General features: G+C 37.1%; 1 protein-coding gene across 1 annotated transcript in view; it reads left to right on the forward strand.

The window, feature by feature from the left end:
• Positions 1-27,857, forward strand: part of SMC5 (structural maintenance of chromosomes 5) — a 102,498-nt gene that overhangs the window by 25,388 nt on the left and 49,253 nt on the right. The window contains exons 4-8 of the mRNA XM_052644501.1: positions 17,313-17,475; positions 18,512-18,646; positions 20,146-20,286; positions 23,337-23,498; positions 24,287-24,358. Of these exons, the coding sequence (XP_052500461.1) occupies positions 17,313-17,475; positions 18,512-18,646; positions 20,146-20,286; positions 23,337-23,498; positions 24,287-24,358 (673 nt within the window). The remainder of the gene's footprint in view (positions 1-17,312; positions 17,476-18,511; positions 18,647-20,145; positions 20,287-23,336; positions 23,499-24,286; positions 24,359-27,857) is intronic.

Genomic DNA, 27,857 nt, shown 5'->3' on the forward strand with positions numbered 1-27,857 from the left:
ACTCAGCCTTTTTTGTTATCCGGCTCTCACATCCATACATGACTACTGGAAAAACCATAGCTTTGACTAGATGGACCTTTGTCATCAAAGTATGTCTCTGCTTTTTAATATGCTGTCTAGGTTGGTCATAGCTTTTCTTCCAAGGAGTAAGCATCTTTTAATTTCATGGCTGCAGTTACCATCTGCAGTGATTTTGGAGCCCAGTAAAATAAAGTATGTCACTGTTTCCATTGTTTCCTCATCTATTTGGCGTGAAGTGATGGGACCAGATGCCATGATCTTAGTCTTTTGAATGCTGAGTTTTAAGACAGCTTTTTCACTCTCCTTTTTCACTTTCATCAAGAGGCTTTTTAGTTCTTCGCTTTCTGCCATAAGTGTCATCCACGTATTTGAGGTTATTGATACTTCTACTGGAAATCTTAATTCCAGCTTGTGCTTCATCTAGCCTGGCATTTCACATGATAAACTCTGCATGTAAGTTAAATCAGCAGTGTGACAATATACAGCCTTGACCTACTCCTTTCCCAATTTTGAACCAAGTCTATTGTTTCATGTCTGGTTTTAACTGTTGCTTCTTGACCTGCATACAGATTTCTCAGGAGGCAGGTAAGGTGGTTTAGTATTCCCATCTAGTCAAGAATTTTCCACAATTTGTTGTGATCTACACAGTCAAAGACTTTGGCGTAATCAATAAAGCAGAAGTAGATGTTCTGGAATTCTCTTACTTTTTTGATGATCCAGTGGATGTTGGCAATTTGATCTCCGGTTCCTCTGCCTTTTCTAAATCCAGCTGGAACATCTACAAGTTCACAGTTCACGTATTGTTGAAGCCTGGCTTGGAGAATTTTGAGCATTACTTTACTAGCATGTGAGATGAGTACAATTGTGCAGTAGTTTGAACATTCTTTGGCATCGCCTTTCTTTGGGATTGGAATGAAAACTGACCTTTTGCAGTCCTGTGGCCACTGCTGAGTTTTCCAAATTTGCTGGCAGGTTGAATACAGTACTTTTAACAGAACCATCCTTTAGGATTTGAAATAGTTCAAGTGGAATTCCATCTCCTCCGATAGTTTTGTTCGTAGTGATGCTTTCTAAGGCCCACTTGACTTCGCATTCCAGGATATGTGGCTCTAGGTTTGTGATCACACCATCATGGTTATCTGGGTCATAAAGAGTATTTTTGTACAGTTCTTCTGAGTTTTCTTGCCACCTCTTCTAAATATCTTCTGCTTCTGTTAGGTCCATACCATTTCTGTCCTTTATTGGGCCCCTCTTTGCATGAAATGTTCCCTTGGTATCTCCAATTTTCTTGAAGAGATCTCTAGTTTTCCTGTTCTGTTTTTTTCCTCTGTTTCTTTGCATTGCTCACTGAGGAAGGCTTTCTTATCTCTCCATCCTGTTCTTTGGAACTCTGCATTCAAATGGAATTTTCTTTCCTTTTCTCCTTTGCCTTTAGCATCTCTTCTTTTCTCAGCCTCCTCAGACAACCATTTTGCCTTTTTGCATTTCTTTTTCTTTGGGATGGTCTTGATCACTGCCTCCTGTACAATGTCACAAACCTCCATCCATAGTTCTTCAGGCCTTTTGTCCATCAGATCTAATCTTGAAATTACTTGTTGCTTCCACTGTATAATCGTAAGGGATTTCATTTAGGGTCATAACCTGAATGGTGTAGTGGTTTTCCCTACTTTCTTCAATTTAGGTCTGAATTTGGCAATAAGGAGTTCATGATCTGAGCCACAATCAGCTCCCAGTCTTATTTTTGCCGACTGTACAGTGCTTCTCCAATTTTGGCTGCAAAGAATATAAGCAGTCTGATTTTGGTATTGACCATCTGGTGATGTCTGTGTAGAGTCTTCTCTTGTGCTGTTGGAAGAGGGCATTTGCTGTGACCAGTGCGTTCTCTTGGCAAAACTGTTGCCTTTGCCTTGCTACATTTTGTACTCCAAGACTGAATTTGCCTGTTACTCCAGGTATGTCTTGCTGCTGCTGCTGCTAAGTCGCTTCATTCGTGTCCAACTCTGTGCAACCCATGGACGGCAGCCCACCAGGCTCCCTCATCCTTGGGATTCTCCAGGCAAGAACACTGGAGTGGGTTGCCATTTCCTTCTCCAGTGCATGAAAGTGAGAAGTGAAAGTGAAGTCGCTCAGTCGTGTCCGACTCTTCATGACCCCATGGATTGCAGCCTACCAGGCTCCTTGCATTCCAGTCCCCTAAAATGAAAAGGAATCTTTTTTGAGTGTTAGTTCTAGAAGGTCTTGTAGGTCTTCATAGAACCATTCAACTTCAGCTTCTTCAGCATTACTGGTTGGGGCATAGACTTGGATTACTATATTGAATGGTTTGCCTTGGAAATGAACAGAGCTCATTCTGCCGTTTTTGAGATCACATCCAAGTACTGCATTTTGGACTCTTGTTGACTATGATGGCTACTCCATGTATTCTAAGGGATTCTTATGCACAGTACTAGATATAATGGTCATGTCAGTTAAATTCACCCATTCCAGTCCACTTTAGTTCACTGATTCCTAAAATGTTGATGTTTACTCTTGCCATCTCCTGTTTGACCACTTCTAATTTACCTTGATATCTGGACCTAACATTTCAGGTTCCTTTCCCAAGTGGTAGAGTAGTAAAGAATCCACCTGCTAGGGCAGGAGATGAAAGAGATGTGGGTTCAATTCTTCAGTTAGGAATATCCCCTGAGGAAGGAAATGGCAAACCACTCCAGTATTCTTGCCTGGAAAATTCCATGGACAGAGGAGCCTGGCAGGCTGCAGTCCGTGGGTTCGCAAAGAGTCTGTTGGACATGGCTTAGCAAATAAATTACTCAAACTGAGTTGAAATAATTGGCTGTTAGTTGTTTAAAACAGATAAATTTATAACTTTATCAGGTAGTCCTGTACATAAGTAAAATCTTGATTTTAAAAGTCTTTAGACTGAGTGAAAAAATACGTAGGTTTAAAAAGAACAGAAAAATGGTGTAGAATATTTTTTAAATCTCAGTAGAGGGAAAGACCTTACTCAGTAAAACAGGATAGCCAATAACCATATAAAGGAAGATGGAAGGAACTCGAAGGAAGAGAAGGCTGTTTTGATGCCTGGAACTGCTTGGCCTCTGCCCAACCATGTGGAAAGGTAGGCTGAGGATAGCTGGTCTTCACTTAAGATAGGCTGTGACCTGGGACCGTTTCTCAGAATACTTGAACATGGACAGATATCCCCTGAAGCAACAGAATACAGAGAAACTGTAAGGGACTGAAAATAATTGCACACATGGAAGTTGGTAACAATCGTGAACAGTAAGATACAGAAAAAGCCATAAATCAGCAGAAGTACCAGTAGCAAAAGCAGGGCACTGTGTGTGATTCTTGCACACAGCACCACCAAGGTGGTGGGCAGGGTGGCGAGCAGATTGTCTAAGCTATACCGCCTGCCCAACCCACATAATCTGCCCCTGTTGTTACCTGGACCCAAACAGCTCCTCTTTTGGAGTGAGCATGGGTACCAGACTCATGTTTTCACTCCTTCATGCTGCAGCAAGAGCTCTGTAGAACCTTGCCTGGAAAAGAAAAAAAAGATAGGAAATTTAGGCCCCATAAAAATTCAGCCCAAAATAATGGCACCATAGTTAAAAATGAGTGATCGATGGGAGGAAACATTTTCAGCACAGATCATATGTACATGTCTTAAAATGACTAAGATTTTAGTATCTCATTAAGTCAGTAAAAATTATATACAACTTAATAGGAAATAAGCAAAGAAGTTTAATACAAAGTAATATAAATGACAAGTATTTAAAAAAAGACTACATCTTACTAGTTACAAAGGAAATCAAGGTGAAGATTGTTTTCCTCTCAGAAAAATTTAAAATAAAGTTCAATCATATGAAGTTACAGAAAAGAGAATCCTGTCATGCACTATTATGGGAGTATAGGCACTATATCCTATTCTGCAGTATCTGTTAAATTTTAAATAACAAGTATTCTTTGGTTCAGTCACTGTTCTAGAAAATGATTGCTCACTGGCATAATGTAGCTTTTCCCTAATTATAATGATGAAAATTATGAATAACTCAGATGTCCATTGCCTGAAAAATGGCTAAACAAATTATGATATATCCATACCATAACACATTATTGAGCCATACAAAGGACTGAAGTACTGATAGATCCTGTAACATGGGTAAACCTTGCAAAGATTATGCTTGGTGAAGAAACTAGACACAAAAGATTGCATATTGCATGATTCCGTTTCTGTGAAATGTCCAGGATAAGTAAATTCATGAGACAGAAAATAGATTAGTGGTTGCTGGGGTTTGAGTGGAGGAAAGAATGAGGAGTGACTGGTTTTAATAGGTATGGGCTTTTCTTTTGAGTGATAAAAATATTCTGAAATTAGATGATGGTGATGGTTGTATAACTTTGTGAAGGTACTTAACCCCTGTTGATACACACCCTTAACTGACACCTAAAAATGGCTAAAATAGTAAATTTTATCATCTTTTAAAAAAAAGAACATTAATTGTACACATTAAAATAGTGGATTCTATGATTTGTGAATTATATCTCAGTTTAAAAAACACAAGCATACCTTGTTTCATTGTGCTTTACAGATGTGTTTATACAAATTAAAGTTTTGAGGCAACCCTGCATTGTCAAATGATGGTTAGCGTTTTTTAGAAATAAAATATTTTCACTAAGGTAGGTTATTTTTTTTAGATGTAATGCTTTTGCACACTTAGTAGACTACAGTATAGTATAAACATAACTTTCATTTGTAAGGGGAAACCAAAAAACTGATACAGTATACTTTATTGCAATGTTTACTTTATTGCAGTGTTTGGAACCAAACCTGCAATGTATCTGAGATATGACTGTAATTGCAAAGATACTGCTAGGTTAGCACTGATCATGATGGTTTCCTAGATACTGAAACTAAAAGTATAGTAAACCAAGTATACTTATAAAACACAGAGGGAGTATTAACATTTAAGTTTCAGAAGTCCATTAAGGAGGGCTGTAGGTCTTAAGCGCTCCTGACTTTTTACTCTGAGTCATCAAAGCCCTGCTGTCTTGTTATCTAAAGAGGTTAACTATTCTGGTGTTCAGTAGCTACTTGCTCTAATAATTTAACCAGTGACTGTTAACCAGAGTTCTGTTACCAGGTCTAACACAAGGGAAGATTTCCTTTCCACATACTCAACATGATTATGTTGTGCTCTTTTGTTCAGTTAGGGTCCTTGTGGCTTTGAGAATACCAAGCCCAAAATGGCTGCTATCAGTCGTCAAAACTGTCATTGCTGTTGAATGGAGGCAATAACTGGTCATATATTCATTGAAGGGATTGGTGGGTAGAATAAATGGTCTCTGAAATGCATTTATGCAGTCATTTTTCAAATATGTTTTAGTACATTGAGGGATACAGCATTCTTATTTGGGGGGAACAGCATTCTGCCATCCTGGAATATATTGTTGTTGTTGTTCAGTCGTCAGTCGTGTCCAACTCTTTGCGATCCTGTGGACTGCAGCACACCAGGCTTCCCTGTCCTTCACCATCTCCTGGAGCTTGCTCAAACTTATGTCCGTTGAGTCAGTGATGCCATCCAAACATCTCGTCCTCTGTCATCCCCTTCTCCTCCTGACTTCAGTTTTTCCCAGCATCAGGGTCTTTTGTAATGAGTTGGCTCTTCACATCTGGTGGCCAAAGTATTGGAGCTTCAGCTTCAGGATCAGTCCTTCCAGTGACTATTCAGGACTGATTTCCTTTAGGATGGACTGGTTGGATCCCCTTGCAGTCCAAGGGGCTCTCAGGAGTCTTCTCCAGCGCCACAGACCATAGCATCAATTCTTCAGCAGTCAGCCTTCTTTATTGTCTAGCTCTCATATCCGTACATGACTACCAGAAAAACCATAGTTTTGACTCTGTGTATCTTTGTTGGCAAAGTGATGTCTCTGCTTTTTAATACTGTCTAGGTTGGCCATAGCTTTTCTTCCAAGGAGCAAGCATCTTTTAGTTTCATGGCTGCAGTCACCATTTGCAGTGATTTTTTTTTTTTTAGCCCAAGAAAATAAAGTCTGTCACTGTTTCCATTGTTTCCCTATCTGTTTGCCATGAAGTAATGGACTGGATGCGGTGATCTTAGTTTTTTGAATGTTGAGTTTTAAGACAGCTTTTTCACTGTCCTCTTTCACTTTCATCAAGAGGCTCTTTAGTTCCTCCTTGCTTTCTGCCATAAGGGTGGTGTCATCTGCATATCTGAGGTTATTGATATTTCTCCCGGCCTTCTTAATTCCAGCTTGTGCTTCATCCATCCCGGCATTTTGCTTGATATACTCTGTATGTAAGTTAAATAAGCAAGGTGAGAATATACAGCCTTAACCTACTCCTTTCCCAGTTTTGAACAACCAGTCCATTGTTCCATATCCGGTTCTGACTGTTGCTTCTTGACTGGCATACAGATTTCTCAGGAGGCAGGTAAGGTAGTCTGGTATTCCCATCTCTTTAAGAATTTTCCAGTTTGTTGTGATCCACACAGTCAAAGGCTGTAGTGTAGTCAATGAAGCAGAAGTAGATGTTTTTCTGGAATTCCCTTGTTTTTTGTATGATCTAGCAGATATTAGCAATTTGATCTCTTTTTCTTCTGCCTTTTCTAAATCCAGGTTTTACATCTGAAAGTTCTTGGTTCACATACTGTTGAAGCCTAGCTTGAAGGATTTTGAGCATTACCTTACTAGCATATGAAATGAGTGCAGCTGTATGGTAGTTTGAACATTCTTTGGAATTGCCCTTCATTGGGATTGGAATGAAAACTGACCTTTTCCAGTCCTGGGGCCACTGCTGAGTTTTCCAAATTTGATGGCATATTGAGTGCAGCACTTCAACAGCATCATCTTTTAGAATTTGAATAGCTCAGCTGGAATTCCATGACTTTACTAGCCTTTTCTTAGTAATGCTTCCAAAGGCCCACTTGACTTCACACTCCAGTATGTCTGGCTCTGTCTACACGAATGATCACACTGTCACGGTTATCTGTGTCATTGAGACCTTTAGTTCTTCTGTGTTTTCTTGTCACCTCTTCTTAATATCTTCTGCTTCTGTTAGATCTATACCATTTCGGTCCTTTATTGTGCTCATCTTTGCATGAAATGTTGCCTTGGTGTATCTGTAATTTTCTTGAAGAGATCTCTGGTCTTTCCCCTTCTATTGTTATCTTTTATTTCTTTGCGTTGATCACTAAGGAAGGCTTTCTTATCTCTCTTTGCTATTCTTTGGAACTCTGCATTCAGATGGGTATATCTTTCCTTTTCTCCTTTACTTTTTGCTTCTCTTCTTTTCTCAGCTATTTGTAAGCCCTCCTCAGACAACCATTTTGCCTATTTCATTTCTTTTTCTTGGGGATGGTTTTGGTCACTGCCTCCTGTATAATATTACGAATATATGTCTATAGTTCTTCAGGCACTTTGTCTGTCAGATCTAGTCCCACGAATCCATTCATCACCTCCACTGTATAATCATAAGGGATTTGATGTCGGTTGTACCTGAATGGCCTAGTCGTTTTCCCTACTTTCTTCAATTTAAGTCTGAATTTTGCAATAAGGAGCTCATGATCTGAGCCACAGTCAAGCTCCCAGTCTTGTTTTTGCTGACTGTATAGAATTTCTCCATCTTTGGTTGCAAAGAGTGTAATTAGTCTGATTTCAGTATTGACCATCTGGTGATGTCCACATGTAGCGTCATCTCTTGTGTTGTTGGAAGGAGGTGTTTGCTATGACCAGTGCATTCTCTTGGCAAATCTCTGTTAGCCTTTGCCCTGCTTCATTTTGTAGTCTTAATGCCAATCTTGCCTGTTACTCCAGGTATCTCTCTCTCTTTTTGAAAAAATTAATTATTTTAATTGGAGGCTAAATACTTTACAACATTGTAGTGGTTTTTGCCATACATTTACTCCAGTTATCTTTTGACTTCCTACTTTTGCATTCCAGACCCCTATGATGAAAAGGACCTTTGTTTTCTTTTAGTGTTACTACTTTGAAGGTCTTGTATGTCTTCCTAGAACCATTCAGCTTTTTTGGCATTAGTGGCTGGGACATAGACTTGGTACTGTGATGTTGAATGGTTTGCCTTGTAAACGAACAGAGATCATTGTGTCATTTTTGAGATGGCACTCAAGTACTGCATTTCAGGTAGAGGAATCTGTAAATGCTAAGACCCCGAAGTGGTACGTAGTGTCACTGGATTTTGTTAAATAGGAGGAGTAAAAGATAAGTTCTGAAAATATAAGGGAGCCAGCTCATTAGGCTTTGTAGACTAATGTAAGGAATTGTTTTGAATAAGCTGTGAAGCCATCAGAATTTGAGCAGAGAGGTGACATAATTTAATAGCTTAAATTTTAATCAGATCATTTAGGTTGCTCTGTGAAAATAGACTGTAAGAAAACAGGCAAAAGCAAGGAAATCAATGAAGCTTCTCATGTAATAATTCTAAGAGAAAGTAAAATAGTCTAAAATTTGCTCACAAATTGAATATAGAATATGAAAGAGAGAGGGGCATTGAAGAGGAAGTATACCAATATAGGGTATCTGGCATCCTTAAGAGTGGAGTTTCTTTTAACTGAGGTAACGAAACCTGCATCTGGAGGTTTTAGGGTAAGATCAGAAGGTCATTTTGAAGTAAACCATATTTCATCGAATTAAGATGCCACCATTGTAAAATGCAACTTCCAGTTAAACTATGAAACAGTTTGAAATATGCAACCTAGTTTCAGAACTGTTAAGATGGAAAAGAACAGCAACAAAAATAGATGCTTTTAAGGGTCAGTAAAATACAGAGTAAAGTTTGAAATGCTTATATAGACATTCAGGTAAAAATGTTGCCAAGGCCTGTGATGAGCTAAATCTCATTCAGTTTTGTGTCTTCATTTTACGTAAATTGAAATGTTGAATGGGCAGTTAGTCCCCCCCTCCCGCCCCCTTCTTATTAGAGGAGAAGTCTGGGCCAAAGGGCCATAGGGAGTTGTTGGTAGGATGGTTGAAATCTCCAAGGGAGAAGATGCATATGTAGGAAGGAAGTCTGTAAGAAGTAGATTCTGTTGTACTGCTGCATTTAGAGGCTGAGCATGGGGAAAGGAAACTGGGAAGAATGCTAGTGAGTGAGAAGAATGCAGTACCTGGAAGGCACTCAAGGAGGAGTCCAATGCTGTTGACCTGTCCAGTACTTCTGACAGGTGGAGCAAAATAAAGACAAAGAACTTTCATCAGATTTAGTTCATTGTAGGGTTTGGGGGAAGTGGTGTTTTATTTATTCCTATTGTATGTTCAGGAAAGGCCTGTTGGGAAGTGAGAACTGAATGAGAACCGTAATAACTGGGAGTAGAGTATTCCAGGCAGATGGAATAGTTTGTGCTGAGGATCTCTGGCAAAATTAAATTTGTTGTTGCTGAGGAACAGAAAAATGATAGTGAGGCTGGAGTGAAATGAGATACTTGTAGGACTTTGAAAGATATGATTTACTTGTTTAGAGGTATTCCTTGTTGTTCCTGATTTCATGTTCTTTTAATTAAAACTAGCAAGTGAATTTTATCAGCATGTATTGAATTGATCATATTATTTTAATTTAATTTAAATTATTTAATTTAAAATCATATTATTTAAATTCAGTTAATTTCCTAATGTTCACTCTATTTTGCAATCTAAGAATAAATTCAACAGTCATAGTTTTTGCATTGGTAGACTTGCTTCTCTAACATCTGTATTTTGCTTGTGAAATGTTAGTTGATTGGATATTTGATTAAAGTTACTGATAAAATCATCTGGGCCTATTGATTTAATTAATGGCAATGAATTATTTAGTTTTTCTATTCTTGAGTCATCATGGTAATTTATAGTTTTCTAAAAAATATTTGCATCTTAGCTTCTAATTTTATTTGGCTAAATAATATGTTCTTATGTAACTTTATTATGTTTGTATTATGTCTTCTCATATATAAAATATATTGTTTAAGTATTTTCTGTAGTTGTATTCCCCTCTTTCATTCATTTTTTTTCATGATTTGGAAAAAATTGATTTGTCAGTTTTAGTCATCTTTTTTTAAATGAGTTTAACTTTTTGCATTGTTGTTTCTGTCTTATGGTCTTGTATTTCATTCATGTGTACTCTTCCCTTTACTAACTCTTCTTTAAACTTCTGGTTTCTTTTGTTCTTCTCATTTCCTGAAATAGATATTGTACTTATTTTTCAGTCTTGTTTTTTCTCTAATGTAAATAGTGAAGGGTGAAAACCTGCCTATCAGTACTGCTTTAGCTCCATCTCCCAAATTTTGGTGTAGTATTTTTCTACTTTTCAGTTGTGAATGTTTTCTTCATTTTGTTTTTGAGCTCAAATTAAGAGCTGTTTCAAATTCTAATGTAATGATCTTCCTATTATATTTTAGTATAGATCATCACCTTGATAATAGTGTGGTAAAAAATAAATAAGGTGATGTTTATGTTCCCAATCCTTTGAAATTTGTTGAGGCTTACATACTGAGCTCTTGTGATTGTTAACCTGTTTGGTTGAAAGAATGAGTATTCTGCTGTTGTGTGTGCACTGTTTATTTCTCCATTAGTGCAAGATTACTAGTTATTTTGACTATTACTGAGAAAAGTGTATTACACTATCCCTTTCTTTATGTAGATTTATTAATTACCTTTGTTCTGCCCGTCTTTCCTTTATATATTTATAGGACAGTATTGAACTCTTTATTGTTATGTACTGAATTCTTCATCTTTTGAGGCTTTCTGCCGTAAAATCTGTTTAATTTGTCATTAATGAATATAGTTAGCAGCTTTCTCTTTAAATATTTTCCTGTTTTTTAAAAAAATTATTTCATTTTTTTAATATCTTTTGTATCCGATTTAAGCAAGGATAAGCTGAGTAGAGTTTTTCATTTTGTTTGTTGGCTAGGACTTCTAAGAGTGGGCGTCCTTGTCTTGTTTCAGATGTTAACAAGACTTTCAGTTTTTTGCCTTTGAGTGTTATATTGGGTGTGAGTTTGTCATAAATGGCTTTTATTATGTTGAGATATGTTCCCTCTGGGCTTCCCGGGTGATTCAGATGATAAAGATTTTGCCTGCGGTGCAGTAGACCTGGGTCCATCCTGAGGTCGGGAAGGCCCCCTGGAGAAGGCAATGGCAACCCACTCCAGTATTCTTGCTTGGAGAATTCCATGGACAGAGGAGCCTAGTGGACAACAGTCCATGGAGTTGCAGAGTTGGACATGACTGAGCAACTAACACACATGTTCCCTCTATACCGCTTTGGTAAGAGTTTTATCATGAATCGATACTGAATTTTGTCAAATGCTTTTTCTACATCTATTGAGATGATAATATGGCTTTTGTCTTTTGTTAATGCGTTATATCACATTAATTGGTTTGCATATGTTGACCCCTTCTTGTGACCCTAGGATGAATCCAGCTTGTTTGTGGTGTATGATTTTTTTATGTGTTGCTGTGTTTGGTTTATTAATTCCTTGTTGAGAATTTTTACATCTGTATTCATCAAAGATACAGGCTTGTAATTTTCTTTTTTGGTGGTGCCTTTGTCTGGCTTTGGTATCACAGTGATGGTGGCTTCATAGAATGTATTTGGGAGTGTTCCTTCCTCTTCATTCTTATGGAAGAATTTGAGAAGGATGGGTTTAAGTTCTTCTTTGTATGTCTGGTAGAATTAACCGGTGAAGCCATCAGGTCTTGCCCTTTTGTTTGTAGGGAGTGTTTTTCTTCAGTTTATTTACAGATTCTATTTCACTTATAATGATTGTCCAAATTATCAGTTTCTTCTTGATTGAATTTTGGTGGACTGTATGTTTCTAAAAACTTATCCCTTTTTTCTGGGCTGTTGAATTTGTTGGCATATAAACGTTCATAGTATTCTCTTACAGTGTTTTGTATTTCTGGGGTATCAGTTGAGACTTCTTTTTTGTTTCTTACTTTATTTGCTTGGGTTCTCTATCCTTTCTAGGTGAGTGTGGCCAACAGCTTGTCAGTTTTGTTTACTTTCTGTTTCCTTTTTGATTTCCTCATTCCCTCATAGCTCAGTTGGTAAAGAATCTGGCTGCAGTGCAGGAGACCCTGGTTCAATTCTTGGGTTGGGAAGATCCGCTGGAGAAGGGATAAGCTACCCACTCCAGTATTCTTGGGCTTCCCTTGTGGCTCAGCTGGTAAAGAATCCACCTGCAATGTGGAAGACCTGGGTTCGATCCCTGGGTTGGGAAAATTCCCTGGAGAGGGGAAAGGCTACACACTCCAGTATTCTGGCCTGGAGAATTCCGTAGATGGAATAGTCTGTGGGGTTGCAAAGAGTCTGAGGAGACTTTCACTTTGATCCATTGGTTTTTTAGTAACATGTTGTTTAGTCTCCATGTAATTGTTTTTTCCTCATTTCTTTTCCTGTGGTTAATTTCTAGTTTCATGCCTTTGTGGTTAGAGAAGATCCTTGAAATAATTTCTATACTCTTAAATTTGTTGGGGTTAATTTTGTGCCCTAGTATTTGGTTAGTCCTAACCAGTCCATCCTAAAGGAGATCAGGCCTGGGTGTTCATTGAAAGGACTGATGTTGAACCTGAAACTCCAATATTTTGGCCATCTGATGTGAAGAGCTAACTCATTTGAAAAGACCCTGATGTTGGGAAAGATTGAAGGCAGGAGGAGAAGGGGACAACAGAAGATGAGATAGTTAGATGGCATCACTGACTCAATGAATATGCTGCTGCTGCCGCTGCTAAGTCACTTCAATCGCGTCTGATGCTGTGCAACCCCATAGATGGCAGCCCACCAGGCTCCGCCTTCCTTGGGATTCTCCAGGCAAGAACACTGGAGTGGGTTGCCATTTCCTTCTCCAATGCATGAAAGTGAAAAGTGAAAGTGAAGTCGCTCAGTCGTGTCCAACTCTTAGTGACCCCATGGACTGCAGCCTACCAGGCTCCTCCGTCCATGGGATTTTCCAGGCAAGAGTATTGGAGTGGGTTGCCATTGCCTTCTCTGTCAATGGACATGAGTTTGGGTAAACTCTGGGAGTTGGTGATGGACAGGAAGGCCTGGCGTGTTGCGGTTCACGGGGTCGCAAAGAGTTGGACATGACTGAGTGACTGAACTGAACTGAAAGAATGTTCCATGTGCAGTTGAAAAGAATGTGTATCCTGGGTTTTTTTTGCATACAGTATCCTGAAAATATCACTTAAATCTGTTTTATTGCATCATATGAGATCTTTTTGCCTTGTTGGTTTTCTTTATAGAGGATATGTCCCCTGATGTGAATGAGGTATTAAAGTCTCTTCCTCTTGTGTCCCTATCAGTTTCTGCATTTGTGTCGTGTTAGTATTTGTCTTATATATTTGGGTGCTCCTATATTGGGGGTATATATGTTAACGACTGTAAAATCCTCTGCTTGCATTGATCCTTTTATCATCATATGGTATCCTGTTTCATCTTTTTTTGTGGCCTTTGTTAAAGTCTATTTTGTTTGATATGAGTATTGTGACTCCTGCCTTCTTGTCATTTCTGTTTGCATGAAATAACTTTCTCCATCCCCTTACTTTCAGTCTGTGTGTCCTTTGTCCTAATGTGGGAGGCTCTATTTTTCTTTTATCCTATCTTTTACTCTGTCTTTTGATTGGAGTATTCAGTCCACTGTCATTTAAGGTAATTATTGATACATAAGTATTTACTGCCATTTTAAACTTTGTTTTCCAGTTGACTATATTTCTTCTTTTTTCCTCTGTCTGGTTTGATGAAAATTTTATGCTTATGTTCTCTTTTTGGTTTTTGTGAATTTTTGTATGTTTTTTAATTTGTAGTTGCTCTATTTTTCAAGTATGTTAACCCTTTCCTATATCTGCTTGCTTTAATAGTCACATAGGTAAACATTCTTAGGAAAAAAGTATTACATTCTCTTAGTCTTCTTCCACACATTTTATGATTTTATATTTTTTATATCTTCATGTTTATCCTTTTGCTGTTTATTATGTTTATCATTGCTTTCACAAATAGGTTTTTTTTAAATCTGTATGTACACTGGCTTAAGTGATTTCCTTTTCAATTGTGATTTCTTCCTACCTATATCTGTTTGCTTCTTTTCTGTTTAGAGAAGACCTTTCAATATTTCTTTTAGGATAGGTTTAGTATTGCTGTATTCTTTTAGTTTGTGCTTGTCCGAGAAATTTTTTCTCTCTACTCCTATTCCAAATGGTTATCTTAACTGGGTAGAGTATTCTAGGTTGCAGAGTTTTCCTTTTGAGACTTTGAATGTTTTGCCACTTCCTTCTGGGCTGTAACATTTCTATATAGAAATCAGCTGATAGTCTTATGGGAGTTCCCTTGTCATTAACTCTTTGTTTCTCTCTTGCTGCCTTAAGAACACTGTCTTTAACTTCTGTCATTTTTAAAAATAATATATCTTGGTGTAGGTCTGTTTGGGTTCATCTTGTTTAGAACCCTGTGTGTTTCCTCTATCTGGATATCTGTTTCCGCTTTTTAAGTTTGGGAAGATTTTAGCCATCAGTTCAGTTCAGTCGTTCAGTCGTGTCCAACTCTTTGCGACCCCATGAATCACAGCACGCCAGGCCTCCCTGTCCATCACCAACTCCCGGAGTTCACTCAGACTCACGTCCATTGAGTCCGTGATGCCATCCAGCCATCTCATCCTCTGTCATCCCGTTCTCCTCCTGCCCCCAATCCCTCCCAGCATCAGAGTCTTTTCCAACGAGTCAAGTCTTCACATGAGGTGGCCAAAGTACTGGAGTTTCAGCTTTAGCATCATTCCTTCCAAAGAACACCCAGGACTCATCTCCTTCATTGATTTCCTTTAGGATGGACTGTTTGGATTTCCTTGCAGTCCAAGGGACTCTCAAGAGTCTTCTCCAACACCACAGTTCAAAAGCATCAATTTTTTGGTGCCCAGCCTTCTTCACAGTCCAACTCTCACATCCATACATGACCACTGGAAAAACCATAGCCTTGACTAGACGGACCTTTGTTGGCAAAGTAATGTCTCTGCTTTTGAATATGCTATCTAGGTTGGTCATAACTTTCTTTCCAAGGAGTAAGCATCTTTTAATTTCATGGCTGCAGTCACCATCTGCAGTGCTTTTGGAGCCCCCCCAAAATAAAGTCTGACACTGTTTCCCCATCTATTTTGCCATGAAGTGGTGGGACTGGATGTCATGATTTTAGTTTTTTGGATGTTGTGTTTTAAGCTAACTTTTTCATTCTCCTCTCTCGGAGGGCTACTAATATGTGGGGGCGTCCTTGCATAGCTTGTGTGGCTTTAATATTTTTTGGTGTGAGGGCTGCTTTTGGTTTGGATGCTTGTCATATCTTCCCTCAGTGTATACTGGATATTGGTAGGCAGTGTGCAGGTGTGCTGCCCACACATGCTCCCAGGAAGTGGGGGCCACGAGCAGCTGCCTCTCACAGGACCCTCTCTCTCACAGGACCCTCAGCAACAGCAGCCCATGCCCATCTCTGGAGTCCAAGATGACAGTGGTAGCCCATGCCCATCCTTGAACCCCATGTAGGCAGTGGTCTGCTGCCTAGGAGCATGAACTCAGAGAAGGAAGTTTTTCTGATGGTCTTGCTGCTCGTTTCATGTGCCACCCAGAGTGGTGCCTTGCCTCTCTATCAGTCCCAGGCTTCTTCCCATACTCGCTATGTAGTGGCACACCACACCCTACCCACCTCAGACTGTCTCTACACAGCCAACCCTGGTCCTCTCCTGGGGTCTAACCTCCAAAGCCCAAGCCTCACTCCACCTGCCCCAGCAGATGAGTGTCTCACGCTGGGGTCTGCCTGGTGGCACCTACTGTCTGAAGGTGTCTTTCCACTTTGCCCTCGCAAAGCAGTTGCTGCACTCTCCTCTGAGGCTCCAAAGCTACCCCTTTGTCCCAGTTGATCTCACCACCAATGAGGGAACTTCGCAATGTGCAGAAACCTTTCCTCTTTCACAGCTTGCTCCCAGGGACTCAGATTCCATTCCAGTTCCTCTCTCTCTCTTTCCCTTTCTTCTTTTGTCCTACTTTGTTACATGAAGATTTTCTTGCCCTTTAGAAAGTCTGAAGTCTTCTTCCAATGTTCAGTAGATGTTCTATGTAAATAATTCTGCATGTAGATGTATTTTTGATGTGTTTGTCTGAGAAGGTGTTCCCCTTGTCCTTCTCCTCTGCCTTCTTGATCCGATCCTTGGGATGGTTTCTGTTAGACTCTACCTTAGAGAACTCTGGGCTTTGTCTTCAACACCGCTCTCTCAGGGGATCATAAAAATAAATACACCAGGTTACCTGGCTGGCCAAATGCCCTCCGAATGAAAGGCAGTTTCTTTTTTCCACTGCTGGTTTCCCATCTGCACTGGTATTTTGGCCAGAATTCCTTACTTTCATGCTAACCTATAAATACATTTATAAAGATACTTGACCAGTTTTTTTTAGTAGTTGTTCAGTAAGAGAATCAGAAAATACTTTGTTAGTTATGCTCCTGGAAATGAAAGTTTAGAATACCTTGTTTAACATCCTAAAATCTTACGGTTTAGAGTGTTTTGATTACAGTATAATCTAGATATATACAGTATTTACATTGTCATTTTGCCATTGGATATCAATAAGTTATATTTATGCCACATGCTGCTGATTTTCAGTGAAGATGGGTGAATAGGTAGGAGGTGTGGCACAGTAGTGCTTCTAAAAGCAAAAAGTAAATACCCTTCTTTCAGATGAGTTTTCTTTTGTTCAGTGTTCTTTTATAGTCATGTGATACAGTTTCTTCTGAATTCAGAGTGGTGGAGTATAAGATGAGGAAGCCATGGGCCACCTGTATGCATTTCTACTTGATATCTGGAAATACATACACAGTAGTTGGTTTGCATTTGTACATTTTCCAAGTAGAGAGAGTTTCAAGGTTGAGCTCTTAATGCTGTAATATATCAACCCAGTTTGAATTGCAGTGAGCACATGTGATTAGAGACTAGCATAATGATTAAAGGATAAATAACTCCAGATATGTGAATCCTCAGGCAATGTTTGGGAGTTAATATCAGTGTGTTTTAATTTTATTTTAATGGTTTAAATTTCAGATGTTGAAAGAAGTAACTTATTTGTGGTCAGTTATGTATTACCACTAATAAAATGCCAGGCTTTCCTTCTTTGGAGGGGCTATAATGTTAAATAAAAATTATAATAATAATCCTATGTGGAAACCTTTGGTGCAAGAGAATTTTAGAAATTTAATTTTTAAAATAATGTATGTATTTTGAGTATAAAGATTTTTAATTTTTAAATAGGTTCAGGACTTCTGGAAATCTTGTAATCACTCGCGAGATTGATGTGGCAAAAAATCAGTCCCTTTGGTTCATCAACAAAAAATCTGCAAACCAAAAAATAGTAGAAGAGCAAGTTGCAGCCTTAAATATTCAAGTGGGCAATCTTTGCCAGTTTCTACCTCAGGTATGAGAGAATTAAATGTAAAAGTGGGAAACATTTCTATATAATGTTTCCTCTTTAAGTTATATAAGAATATAAATACTTTTTGAGATCTATTGTTACTATTTAAAAGGAGCATAGTGGTCTTAATAGTTAACAGTTCTTTGTATTGTAAAAGGTAATATCTCATCTCTTATAGTAAAATCTTTCTACTTTTTAGTAATTTGGAAATACTCAGTTAATAAATAAGGAAGTGAAGGTATTATCCCCCTTATTTATTTCCTTGTAAATAATAAAGGTATTATTTATAAGTACAGAAAGTAGCTTGAATAGTTCTGTGCTTCAATTTATAGGCTTTTAAAATTATGTTAATAAACAACTTCTTAGTCAGTGTATTTGTATAAAATGCTTTATATACCAGGACTCTTAAATCTATGTGTATGCCTTCTAGAACTGTTTTATATTTTAAGTTTGTTCAAAAAAGATAAAACCTCTTGATATTCCATGTTAAATATTAAAGTCAAATATCTTTTAGACTTGTCTTTGGATGTTATTCTAGTGACTGAATTAGTTTATTTCTTCAGAAACAATGGTGATTTGATTACTGTGTCCAAGTTAAGTAAAAGTTAAAATTTGAAAGCATTTATCAGCTGATTTAAAGCTGTCTCCAGAAATATTAATAGTTGTTTGAAATTGCCATCCTTGTTTTCTTTTTAAGGTTCTAATAATTTCATTCCAATTGACATGTGGTAATGATCATTGCAATCCAGGGCAGTATTTTTTATTTCCAAACTGTGTTAAATGTATATAAAAGTTTCAACCTGGAAATATTGACATTGAAATTTTTTTAAAGTTCTCAAAAATGTGGTAGTTTATACCCTAAGTTTATTAGTGTAAAGAATAATATCAAAGGACAGGATTTATTTTAAGATTCATATCTCAAAGGTTTTTTTTTTTTTTTCTTTTGAATGAGTTTCTTCTTGACAAGTATCGAGTGAAAAATGTTTTGAAGATATTTGTAAATGATAATATTAGTTGATATTTAAGTTTCGTGCTCTAGGATAAAGTTGGAGAGTTTGCTAAACTCAGTAAAATTGAACTCCTTGAAGCTACCGAGAAGTCAATTGGTCCTCCAGAAATGCACAAATACCACTGTGAACTGAAAAACTTCAGGGAGAAAGAAAAACAACTAGAGGTAATTTATAGTCAACTCATTTTATTGTCTTTCATTGGATAATGAAAGACATTGGATAATGTCTTTCAGTGAATAATAAGTTCATTGAGTAAATTCATATATTTGTGATTTTTTTTTCAGCAAGGATTTTCAGTAATTAAATTAGGTTACTAAAAAGTAAGAATGGGTTTGATACAAAGTTTTGACTATCATGTCATCAAATATGTGTTTTTAATTGAATTTCTAAAGAGCCAATTAATAGTATTACAAAGTACTTTTTTCTCTCAGGAAGTTTCAGTGTTATTCTTTTATTCATTGAGTATTTTCTAAACACCTGTGATATTTCAGGCACTGTATAGGGTTTTGGGTAATACAGCATATATATAGCAGTTAGTGTCTCTTTTAAGCCCATTCTTATGTTTTATTCAGTTGTGTGAGGATAGACTTTATAAAAGAACTGTACATTTAGTTGCAGTGTTTGATTTTTATCTTCACCCTTAATAAATTTAAATGTCCTTTTATAGTATATCACATTAAAAGATGTTTATTTAATGAATCATTTTTCATAATTCAGCAGCTACAATTCAGTAAATTTTTGTAATGAGAAATCTAGTAAACTAATGCTTTCTTTTAAACTGTAACTGGCACTTCCCAGTGGCTCAGTAGTAAGGAATCTGCCTGCAGTGCCGGAGGTGCAGGTTTGATCCCTGGGTTGGAAGGAGCCCCTGGAGGAGGGCATGGCAACCCACCCCAGTATTCTTGCCTGAAAAATCCTGTGGACAGAGGGGACTGGTGGGCTGCAGTCCATGGGATTGCAGAGAGTTGTACACAACTGAAGTGACTAAGCACATACAAACTGGAACTATCTGTACTTGATAATGTGATAGGTTCTGATTTAATGCTATTGTTATTGCTATACTTACTCAGAGTGAATGGCAAAATAAGTTGTAATTATTTTAATCCTACTTTAGATACCCCTGTTAGTCCTTTTATTTTTCCGCACATCAAATCGTCTAATACTCCCCTCTGAAAGACTAACTACCTACCAACTTCTGAAAGAAAACAAGCACATATTCTTCTAGGTTCTGAGTACAATTTACGTGTTTGTTAATTCACAGGATAAAGGCTAGATTTTAGCTTTCCTTTATCTCATTTCTAAATCCTTCAGGCATGGGTATTTATAACACACTACTAATAATACCACTTTTCTGTATGTCGTGTTACAGCTTTTGAGCTTTCACGTGTAGTAGTTGAACACCTTCCAGTGAAGTGAATGGGGCAGATATCTCTCTTCTCTTTAGGCAAGAAGAGTCCAAGCTTAGAGATGTGGCAGGGCTTCCTCATGGTCCCCTAATTGATAAATAGTAGATCCAGAAGTCAGGTGTGCACTTTAGTTTTACACAGTTCTTAAGAACTCCTGTTGTGAAATTTTGCTAGCATGATACATTTTTCATTATAAAAAGATTTGACCTTTTGTCTTTCTTTGATTAAGCTAATTGTTAAATGAATATTTATTTTAGACCTCATGCAAACAGAAAACTGAATGTCTAGAGAAAATGATTCAGAGGAATGAAAGATATAAACAAGATGTGGACAGGTTCTATGAACGTAAGCGACATTTAGATTTGATTGAGATGCTTGAAGCAAAAAGGCCATGGGTGGTAAGTCTGAGTTACTAAAGTAAAATAGTGATTAAGTATCAGGAAAATTATAAAGGAGACACTAAGTACTCAAATTAGGTACTGTTCATTTTTGCTTTGTGTGTCGTGCATAGTAATATTTATCTGTCTCTGTGTTGTTTTGCAGCTGTGTGCTATGTTATTGTTATTGCATAACAGGTAACAGTTGATTTAGTCTGTGTCCTTACTTCTTCCAGAATTGAGTCAACAGATAGTTTTGTTTTATAAAATATTAATGAGCTAAAAATATTTACATATGTAAGAATGAAATGTCCTTGGGTCACTGAATATTTACTTGGAGTGGGCTACTAGTATCAACTTCAGCTACAGACAGAGCTGAAGGATATTAACTGTAATCTTCTACTCATTATGGTTCATAAGTTTACTGAGTTTACTGTTTTAATCACTGTGATGTATATGATTTGGAACCACAGTTTGGGCCAAAAATTTATTTCCCTCAGTACATTATTTTTCAGTGGGTGGAACAAAATAAGGAAGTTTAATAATATTTTTAATGCCAGGATGGAAATAATTATTAGATTGGAAAAATGTTTGGCTGTATTTGTGACTTTATTCAGCCTGTCCCAGCCGTTTCACCCTATCCTTTTCCGTAATTCCATTTTTCTTAAACTTTTTCTTTTTTTTTCAGCTCAATTTCATAATTTTTTCCTATGTTTATTATTATTCTGACACCTGCTTTATCTTTGTATCTTGAAGTCTTTTGATTTCTCTCTTTAAAGATTGAGTTTAATGATTTTTCAGTATTTCCTTTTTTGATTTCCTATAATGTTTATTGTTGTTCAGTCACTTAGTTATGTTCGACTCTTTGTGATCCCATGGACTGCAGCATGCCTGGCTTCCCTGTCTATCACTGTCTCCCAGAGTTTGCTCATCTCCATTGAATCAGTAATGCCATTCAACCATCTCATCCTCTGTTGTCCTCTTCTACTGTCTTCGCTCTTTCATAGCATCCGGGTCTTTTCCAGTGAGTTGACTCTTTGCCTCAGGTGGCCAAAGTATTGAAGCTTCAGCATTAAGTCCAACTCTTACATCCAGATGCCTAGTGGAAAAATCATAGCTATGACTTTATGAACCTTTGTTGGCAAAGTGGCATGTCTGCTCTTTAATACGCTTTCTAGGTTTGTCACAGCTTTTCTTCAAAGGAGCAAGCATCTTTTAATTTCATGGCTACAGTCACTGTCCACAGTGATTTTGGAGCCCAAGAAAATAAACTCTGTCACTGTTTCCATTTTTTCCTCATCTATTTGCCATGAAGACCGGATGCCAGGATCTTAGTTTTCTGAACAGTGAGTTTTAAGACAGCTTTATCACTTTCCTCTTTCACCTTCATCAAGGGGCTTTTTAGTTCCTCTTCACTTTTTGCCATAAGGGTTGTATCACCTGCATATCTGAGGTTATTGATATTTCTCCTGGCAATCTTGATTCCAGCTTGTGCTTCATCCAGCCTGACATTTCACATGATGTACTCTGCATATAAGTTAAATAAGCAGGGTGACAATATGCAACTTTGATGTACTCCCAATTTGGAACCAATCCGTTGTCCATGTCCGTTTCTGACTGTTGCTTTTTGACCTGCATACAGATTTCTCAGGATATAAGTAAGGTGGTCTGGTATTCCCTTCTCTCTTAGAATTTTCCAGTTTGTTGTGATCCACACAGTCAAAGGCTTTAGCATGGTCAATGAAGCAGAAATAGATGTCTTTCTGAAATTCCCTTGCTTTTTCTGTGATCCAGCAGATGTTGGCGATTTGATGTTGGTTCTTTTGCCTTTTCTAAATCCAGCTTGTACATCTGGAAGTTCTCAGTTCACGTATTGTTGAAGCCTAGTTTGAAGGATTTTGATCATTACCTTGCTAGCATGTGAAATGAGTGCAATTGTGTGGTAGTTTGAACATTCTTTGGCTTGTCCTTCTTAGGGATTGGAATGAAAACTGATCTTTTCCAGTCCTATGGCCACTGCTGAGTTATCCAAATTTGCTGACATACTGAATGTAGCTCTTTAACAGCATCATCTTTTAGGATTTGAAATAGCTCAGTGAAATTGCATCACCTCCACTAACTTTGTTCCTAGTAATGCTTCCTAAGGCCCATTTGACTTCATGTTTCAAGATTTCTGACGCTAGGTGAGTGATCACACTGTCTTGGTTGTCTGGGTCATTAAGACCTTTTTTGTATAGTTTTTTGTATTCTTGCTACCTCTTAATATTTCTACTTCTGTTAGGTCCATACTTTTTCTGCCCTTTTATTGTGCCCATCTTTGCATGAAATGTTGACTTGGTATTTCTAATTTTCTTGACGAAATCTCTAGTTTTTCCCATTTTGTTGTTTTCCTGTATTTCTTTGCATTGTTCACTTAAGAAAGCTTTCTTACTTCTTGATATTCTTTGGAACTCTGCATTCAGATGGGTATATCTTTCCTTTTTTCTTTGCCTCTTACTGCTCTTGTTTTCTCAGTTATTTGTAATGTTTATTTGTATTCTTTTTTTTTTAAGCTTTCTTCATCCCACTCATTCTTACTATATGCTTTCTTAGCACTTTTTCTTTTTTTAGCAAATATTCATTTATTCCTGTGATGTGACAAGCCTCATTTTTACCTGGATGATTCATTTTGTTTTTCTGTTGGACCATTTTCGTTTTTTGTTTTTAAAAATTTTTCATGAGTGAGTTTCTTTTGGTTCTTTATATATTTTTGAATCCCTTCATTATTCAGAGATTAAACAAGATCCTCCCTTTAGTAGTCATTAGGATATATGTCTCAGAAACTGGAAGGGATGGAAGACAGAATCTGGCCTAATGATATAAGTGTATAGTATCACTAAGTTCATCATTATTTGATATTTACTATTTCTGAAGTTGTTTCAGAGGGCAAATTTTTTTTATTAATAGACCTCCTAAAGGGATTCAAAATTGTCTTTTTCATAGGTTTGGTTTCTGCCTGTAGCTTGATTTTAGTATATGTGTTACTTTAAGTGAAGAGTATATTAACTTTTCTTTCTTGAATTCATTGTAAGGAATATGAAAATGTTCGTCAGGAATATGAAGAAGTAAAACTAGCTCGGGACCAAGCAAAGGAAGAGGTCAGAAAACTTAAAGAAAGTCAGATTCCTATAACAGAACGCATTGAAGAAATGGAAAGGCAGCGTCACATTTTGGAGGCTCGAATCAAAGAGAAGGTTATATTTCTGGCTCAGTTTTGGGTTTCTTGTCATTTATTTTAGCAAATACAAAAAATATTTTGTAGGTTTTTAAATTTGTGGATTTACTTGTAACTTTAGTTCTTTAAGTTCTTTTATTAGGAATTCTACTACCACAGATCTTTGAAGATCCTAATCATCACTTGCTACTTTATAGAAACTTGCTACTCTATAGAAATTCCAAGATATATAAAGAGAAAAGATGAAATGTGATTATTCTAATTACAGGAGGATTCAGAGCAGTATTCCCAGAAACATTGATCTCCTTTTATGAATTTCTTATACATGTTATATAATTACATTCCCCTTTGTAGAACATAATGTAAAAAACCTCATGTTTTTTAGAATAAATAATATAATGGTATATGGAATATTCTCTATACCTTGAAAACGTAACTAAAAAATTTTGCAATCATAGCTTTTAACCTTTAGGGAAGATTTTGGAGTCACGTAATTGTTTTGAGAGTGTTTTAAACTATGGACCCTGCTATTGTATATGATTGCTGTTAGGATAAAATAACATGAGGAAATAAATGTGAAGAAATGTAGAAACATATGTATGCATATAGCTGCAACTACTTTTAATATCTGTAGAAATAACCTTTAATTGTTTGTGTTTTGGGTGATAATGAATTTACTTTGAAAGAAGTCATAGAAGAGCACTGTGGGTAAACTTACAGAGCAATTTTATGTTTGGATGAGCAGGGTCACATAATTGCCTTGCTTTTTTTTAAACTAACTTCCCTTCTTCTGATTCAATCTTGCAGGCATCAGCTATTACGGAGACATCTCAAAAATGCAAACATAAGCAAGATGTTATAGAAAGAAAAGATAAACAAGTAAGATCTTACATTGAATTTGAAATTTTTATGTTAATCTACCCTAACTTTTGTGTTCAGGTGTGGGTTATGAGAGAGTTTCTTGTTTTTGAATTTCCTGAGATCCTCCTTGTTCTCTATTTCTTGTCTTAAATTGTGAGGAGAACTAAAATTTGGAAGTATAGCAGTTGCACAGAGGATAATTGGGGAGAATGGCTCAAAAGTACTCATAGATATGCATTTAATAGGGTGATAGTAAAATGGGATTTAGTTGTCTCCATAGCAGCAATTAAATTGCAAAGGATTGATTCTGTTGTTTCTTTATATTAAAGAGTTGGATATTTCATAGCTGATTATAAATTCATTGTGCATGGATGGAGCTTGATAGCAAAATTATTTTAGGATAATTGTGCAAGAAAGTGGGCTTTTTAGATGCTGTAGCTCTGATGGCTCAGAGAGATCCCCAGATATTTTGGGGGTTCTGTTCTCCAGAACCATTCAGAAACTAAAGCTTGAATTACCTTTCTTAGAGAGGGATGCACATCTTGAAGCATTTCTGGTGTTTAAAGCATTATGTTAAATCTGTCCATTTTCAACCTCATCCCTTTTCCTATATCTTTATCTTCAAATTCCAATCCTCTCTCATTTAACTTCTCCAGAGGATAAACCTTACATTTTCTTGACAGAAGCTTGCTTGATAGCAGTAGTGCTCAAGGTGTGTGCATGGGGGGTGTGGATGCATTGTAGTAGAAAGGTAGGGTGGTGTGCATGTACAGTTGCTCAGTTGTGTCCGACTCTTTGCAACACCATGGACTGTAGTCTGCCAGGCTCCTCTGTCCATGGAATTTTCCAGGCAAGAAGACTGGATGGGTTGCCATTTCCTTCTCCACGGGATCTTCCTGACCCAGGGATTGAACCTACGTCTCCTCTGTCTCCTGTACTGGGAAGCAAATTCTTTACCACTGTGCCACCTGGGAAGCCAGGTGGGGTAGGTAGGAATCATTCTCTTCTATGTGATGTCTCTCTGTGTGGTTTTCTTTTTTTACATTTTGGAAGGCTCAGCAGTCATTTCCTTACTCTAAATCTCTCTAAAGCATGCACAGGGCAATCACTATTGTATCCAAATACCTGGTGGAGAAATAGTGGCTCAACAAAATTAAATGACTTAGAGAACTCAGAAGTGGCTCCGAGTGCTGCACTTTATTTTCCACAGTATAAAATAAAAATTTCCACAAAAATATTACCTAATATATGAGGTCTTTATATTTGACATTTCCTAGCTATGAGAATCTTCTAGGATTTTTTTCTTTTTTTAGGAAGAGTCAGTTCTTGTTTTTTTCTCTTTCATTCACTCCTTATACTGTGGTTCCTATAATAGGGTGCTAAATTAATTGTCCTTCTACTACTTTTACTCTTCTGAATATTTATTGAATTCTCCAGTTGTTCCTTTATTCCTTTTGTCCTTGTGGGACCGAGCCCTTTTAGCTCCATTTGTATTATTTATTTAGAGTTTAGAAGGGAAAAGGCATAAAGATTCATCTTTAAAACCCCAAACAGGAACTGCTAGGTTGATAGGTTGTCTAACATTTAGCTGGATTTTAAAAAGTCAGAGGAACCAGAGATCAAATTGCCAATATTCCTTGGATCATAGCAAAGCAAGAGAATTCCTGAAAAAGATCTACTTCTGTTTGATTGACTGTGCCTAAGGTCTTTGACTGTGTGGATCACAACAAACTGAAAAATTCTGAAAGAGACGGGAATACCAGGCCACCTTACTGCCTCCTGAGAAATCTGTATGCAGGTCAAGAAGCAAGAGTTAGAACTGGATAAGGAACAACGGATTGGTTCCAAATTGGGAAAGGAGTAGGTCAAGGCTGTATATTGTCATCTGGCTTATTTAACTTATATGAAGAGTACATCATGAAAAACGCCTGACTGGATGAAGCCCAGGAGTCAAGATTGCTGGGAGAAATATCAGTAACCTCAGATAACACAGGTTACACCACCCTTATGGCAGAAAGCGAAGAACTAAAGAGCCTCTTGATGAAAGTGAAAGAGGAGAGTGAAAAAGCTGGCTTAAAACTCGACATTCAAAAAGCTAAGATCATGGCATCCAGTCCCATCACTTCATGGCAAATAGATGGGGAAACAATGGAACAGTGAGACTTTATTATTTTGGGTTCCAGAATCATTGCAGATATTGACTGCAGCCTTGAGATTAAAAGGCGCTTGCTCCTTGGAAGAAAAGCTATGACCAACCTAGACAACATATAAAAAAGCAGAGACATTACTTTGCCAATAAAGGTCCATCTAGTCAAAGCTATGGTTTTTCCAGTAGTCATGTATGGATGTGAAATTTGGATCATAAAGAAGGCTGGTTGTCGAAGAATTAATGCTTTCTAACTGTGGTGTTGGAGAAGACTCTTGAGCATACCTGGGACATCAAGGAAATCAAACCAGTCAATCCCAAAGGAAATCAATTCTGAATGTCCATCGGAAGAACTGATGCTAAAGCTGAAATTCCAATACTTTGGCTACCTGATGGGAAGAGCCAACTCATTGGAAAAGACCCTGATGCAGGGAAAGATTGAAGGCAAAAGCAGAAGGGTTCAGCAGAGGATGAGATGGTTGGATGGCATCACTAACTAATGGGCATGAGTTTGAGCAAGCTCAGGGAGATGGTGAAGGACAGGGAATCCTGGCATGCTGCAGTCTATGGGGTTGCAGATAGTTGGACCCGACTGAGCAGCTGAACAGCTTACATTCTGACATAAATCTCACTTAATATTTGAATACATTGGTGGATTCAAATAGAAAATCTTATCTTTACCATTTTTTGTACCATCTAAGATTGACCTAAAATTTTCTTTTGTTCCATCCTTTACTGGTTTATTTCAGTGTTAAGTCAACATTTAAGTAGTTCTCGTAGAACCAATGTTTTCTTTTTTTTTCCTATGTCAGTTTATCACTTCTGTAAGTTCTTGAATTTTTAGATTTTCTTAATTTTTAATATAATTCATTATAGCATATAAATTTTTTCTGGTTATCATTTGGTTACATCTTAACATGTGTGGTATGTGCTTGTATTGTTTTGGTTCAAGATTTTATAATTCTCATTCACATGTTTTCATTTAAGTTTATATAGGAGTTCTTACTATTTCAGTTACTTGGATATGGAATTTTTAATCTGTATAAAAAAGAGTTTAGTCCCAGTTATATTGCTTTACAGGTAATAGATGTGACCTTTATGACTTTATATTAAAATTTTTGGAAACCTCTTTTGGACTTTTACTATAATTATATTATACAAACGTTCTACTCTTTTTTTTTTTTTACTACCCTGATTTATCCACTTTAAAGTGCTAATTCCTTTTTCTTTGAATGTAGACTTTTCTGTTTTTCTTGTAATTGTATTTTTGCTTTCTAGATATTAAGGCTTTATTGTTTGTTCTTTATCTGCTATAACTTAACATACACTGGGTTTTGCTTTGTAATTTTTAAAATGTGGTATGATGCACTT

The sequence above is a fragment of the Budorcas taxicolor genome, chromosome 8 (assembly GCF_023091745.1).
Source record: "Budorcas taxicolor isolate Tak-1 chromosome 8, Takin1.1, whole genome shotgun sequence".
Lineage (NCBI taxonomy): Eukaryota > Metazoa > Chordata > Mammalia > Artiodactyla > Bovidae > Budorcas > Budorcas taxicolor.